The following is a 2,596-nucleotide window of genomic DNA, read 5'->3' on the forward strand; positions in this document are numbered from 1 at the left end:
GAAAAACAATACCAACACTTAAAAATGATCCATTTTAAATTTATATTTTGCATACACTATTAAATACATAATATACCATTAATCTACATTTAAATATTCAGAAATACAGGAATGAAGCTTTGGGGAAACAAACTTTTAGAGAATGTTTTAAGGCCGGGTGTGGTGGCTCACACCTGTAATTCTAGCATGCTGGAAGGCCCAGGCGGGAGGATAGTTTGAGCTCAGGAGTTTAAGATCAGCCTGAGCCAAGAGCGAGACCCCATCTCTACTAAAAATACAAAGAAATTGGCTGGACAACTAAAAATATGTAGAAAAAGTTAGCTGGGCATGCCTATAGTCCCAGCTACTTGGGAGGCTGAGGCAGAAGGATCATTTGAGCCCAGGAGTTTGAGGTTGCTGTGAGCTAGGTTGACACCACGGCACTCTAGCCCGTGCAACAGTGAGACTCTGTCTCGGACAAAAATAAATAAAAAAAAATAAAGAATGTTTTAAGCACTATGTTTTGAAGCAAAGAGTACTATTAACTGGGACGGAGACTAAAGTATCACCATAGTCTGGGGCTGCAAGAAGATGTGGGGCTTAAGAATTCCATCTTTTCTCTCGTGGAGTCAAAGACAGGCCATGTGCCCTAATCAGATCATACAAAAAGGACAGCATAGGATTTACAGATGGGAACAAGAGCCTGAAGTTCCCAACTTGAAGCTCCCAGGCCTATGTAATCTTAAGCACCTACTCTCCCCAGCTCCTAGCTCCCAGCTTTGAAAAGAAAAATCTGGTTCAATCCATAAAAACTCTATTTCAAAGCAGAAATCTCTATATATAAAGTAATATTATTTAGCAATAACAATCCACATACTGTGCATGAAACAAAATATATAATTCCAGTAAAAATAGTTCAAAACTGATTCTGTTTAAATTTACAAGTGTAGGAGAATATTAGTGGCTGGTTTTCTCACGTTTAATAAATTTAACCTTAATTTTAGAGAATATCTATATATATATATAGAAAAAAATTAGCTGGGCATGGTGGCGCATGTGGAACAAGTGACAGAAATCTGTAGTCCCAGCTACCCGGGAGGCTGAGGCAGTAGGATCGCTTGAGCCCAGGAGTTTGAGGTTGCTGTGAGCTAGGCTGACGCCACGGCACTCACTCTAGCCCGGGCAACAAAGCGAGACTCTGTCTCAAAAAAAAAAAAAAAAAAAATTCAGAGAATATCATTTGAGTCAGCCTCTTTGGGAACAAGGCCAAAAGATTGTTTGTGGTTACATTGAAATATTTATTAAGTCTCTCAAACTAAACAAAAGAGTAATATTTTCTGCCTTATTGACTGATTTTTATCAATCACTAGAAATTAATGGACTATAATCACAGAGTATTACACAGAGAAGTTGTACACCAGGTGCAGTGGTGCACCTGTGGTCCCAGCTACTCAGGAGGCTGAGGCAGGAGGATCGCTCGAGCCCAGGAGTTCAGGGCTACCTGTGAATAACCACTGCACTTATCTAGCCTGGGCAACATATCAAGACCCTATTTTAAAAACAGAAAGAAAGAAAAGAAATTATAGCTGCCAGCTATAAGAAGAAAAAGCAGATGTAATTCCTTCATTCGAATTTAGCCATTTTGGTACATAAATGACAACTATATAGGGAAAAAAGGAAAACTATTATATTCTGAATCCTGTGTTTATAAAAGATATGGGATCATGTCTAGCACATAATGAGTGCTCATGTTTGCCCCTTTGTGCTGGTTCAGAAGTGATCTAGCTGGAAATAAACTCATAAGTTTATTTCCAGTTACTGGAGAGCTCTTTCCAACCATCCCCACCAACCTCTCTCTTCGTGGATACCATCTCCCATCATGTAGTCACTGCAGGTACTTGGACATAAGTATAGCGCCTGTCGAAGCTCCAAGTTGAGAAACCACACTTGAAGAAATGTGTTGACGTAACAAGTAGCTCCAAGGTTAGTCAGGCCCACAAATGAGTTCTACAAAAATACAAATTTTATAATTACAAAATCAATTTTCCATTAAACAAAAAATTTATAAGAAGCATTATTTTTAAATTTTCAGATTAAAAATTTGTGAAACTATCCCAACCAACATAGTATCACTATGTAACTACCTTAAGTCCCTCTTGGCTGGAAGTGGGCACAATTTTCATGAAAGCCCCATTTTGGGTTGACCTCAGGAGTGGAAAAGACTTTAGACAGCATCACTGCTCATCTCTAGCATACTGTCTTCTCCAGCCGCTTAAACCTAAAATTACAACAGTGGAGTCTACAAAACATCAGTTTTGGACTCATGTATATAGGTTTTTCATTTGCTATACTCCTAAACTGCCAGCATTCAATACAATGACGAAGTGAAACTTCTACAAAAGTTCCTTTATACCCTAGAGATTTGGAAGATTGGAGTGGGGAAGGTAACTGGTTGCACCTTTTTCCAAAGATAAGGTTGAGAATTCTTGAACTTACAAAGAATTATTCCTTTTAATAAACAAAATATCTATACAACAACATAGCTGACAGCTCTGTGAATGCCAGGCTTACGGTTAGAAAACATTAATATGCATTTTCAAAACATACAACTATCTAC

General features: G+C 38.3%; 1 protein-coding gene across 3 annotated transcripts in view; it reads right to left on the reverse strand.

Annotated features, from left to right (window-relative positions):
- USP48 (ubiquitin specific peptidase 48) overlaps positions 1–1,982 on the reverse strand; it is a 76,416-nt gene extending 74,434 nt beyond the window's left edge. For all 3 annotated transcript variants that reach the window (XM_012650944.1, XM_012650943.1, XM_012650942.1), the window contains exon 1: positions 1,830–1,982. In XM_012650944.1, coding sequence (XP_012506398.1) covers positions 1,830–1,860 — 31 coding nt within the window. In that variant the 5' untranslated portion in view covers positions 1,861–1,982. The remainder of the gene's footprint in view (positions 1–1,829) is intronic.
- Between the last annotated feature and the right edge of the window lie 614 nt (positions 1,983–2,596).

Source organism: Propithecus coquereli, unplaced genomic scaffold (assembly GCF_000956105.1).
Source record: "Propithecus coquereli isolate 6110/MARCELLA unplaced genomic scaffold, Pcoq_1.0 Scaffold341, whole genome shotgun sequence".
NCBI lineage: Eukaryota > Metazoa > Chordata > Mammalia > Primates > Indriidae > Propithecus > Propithecus coquereli.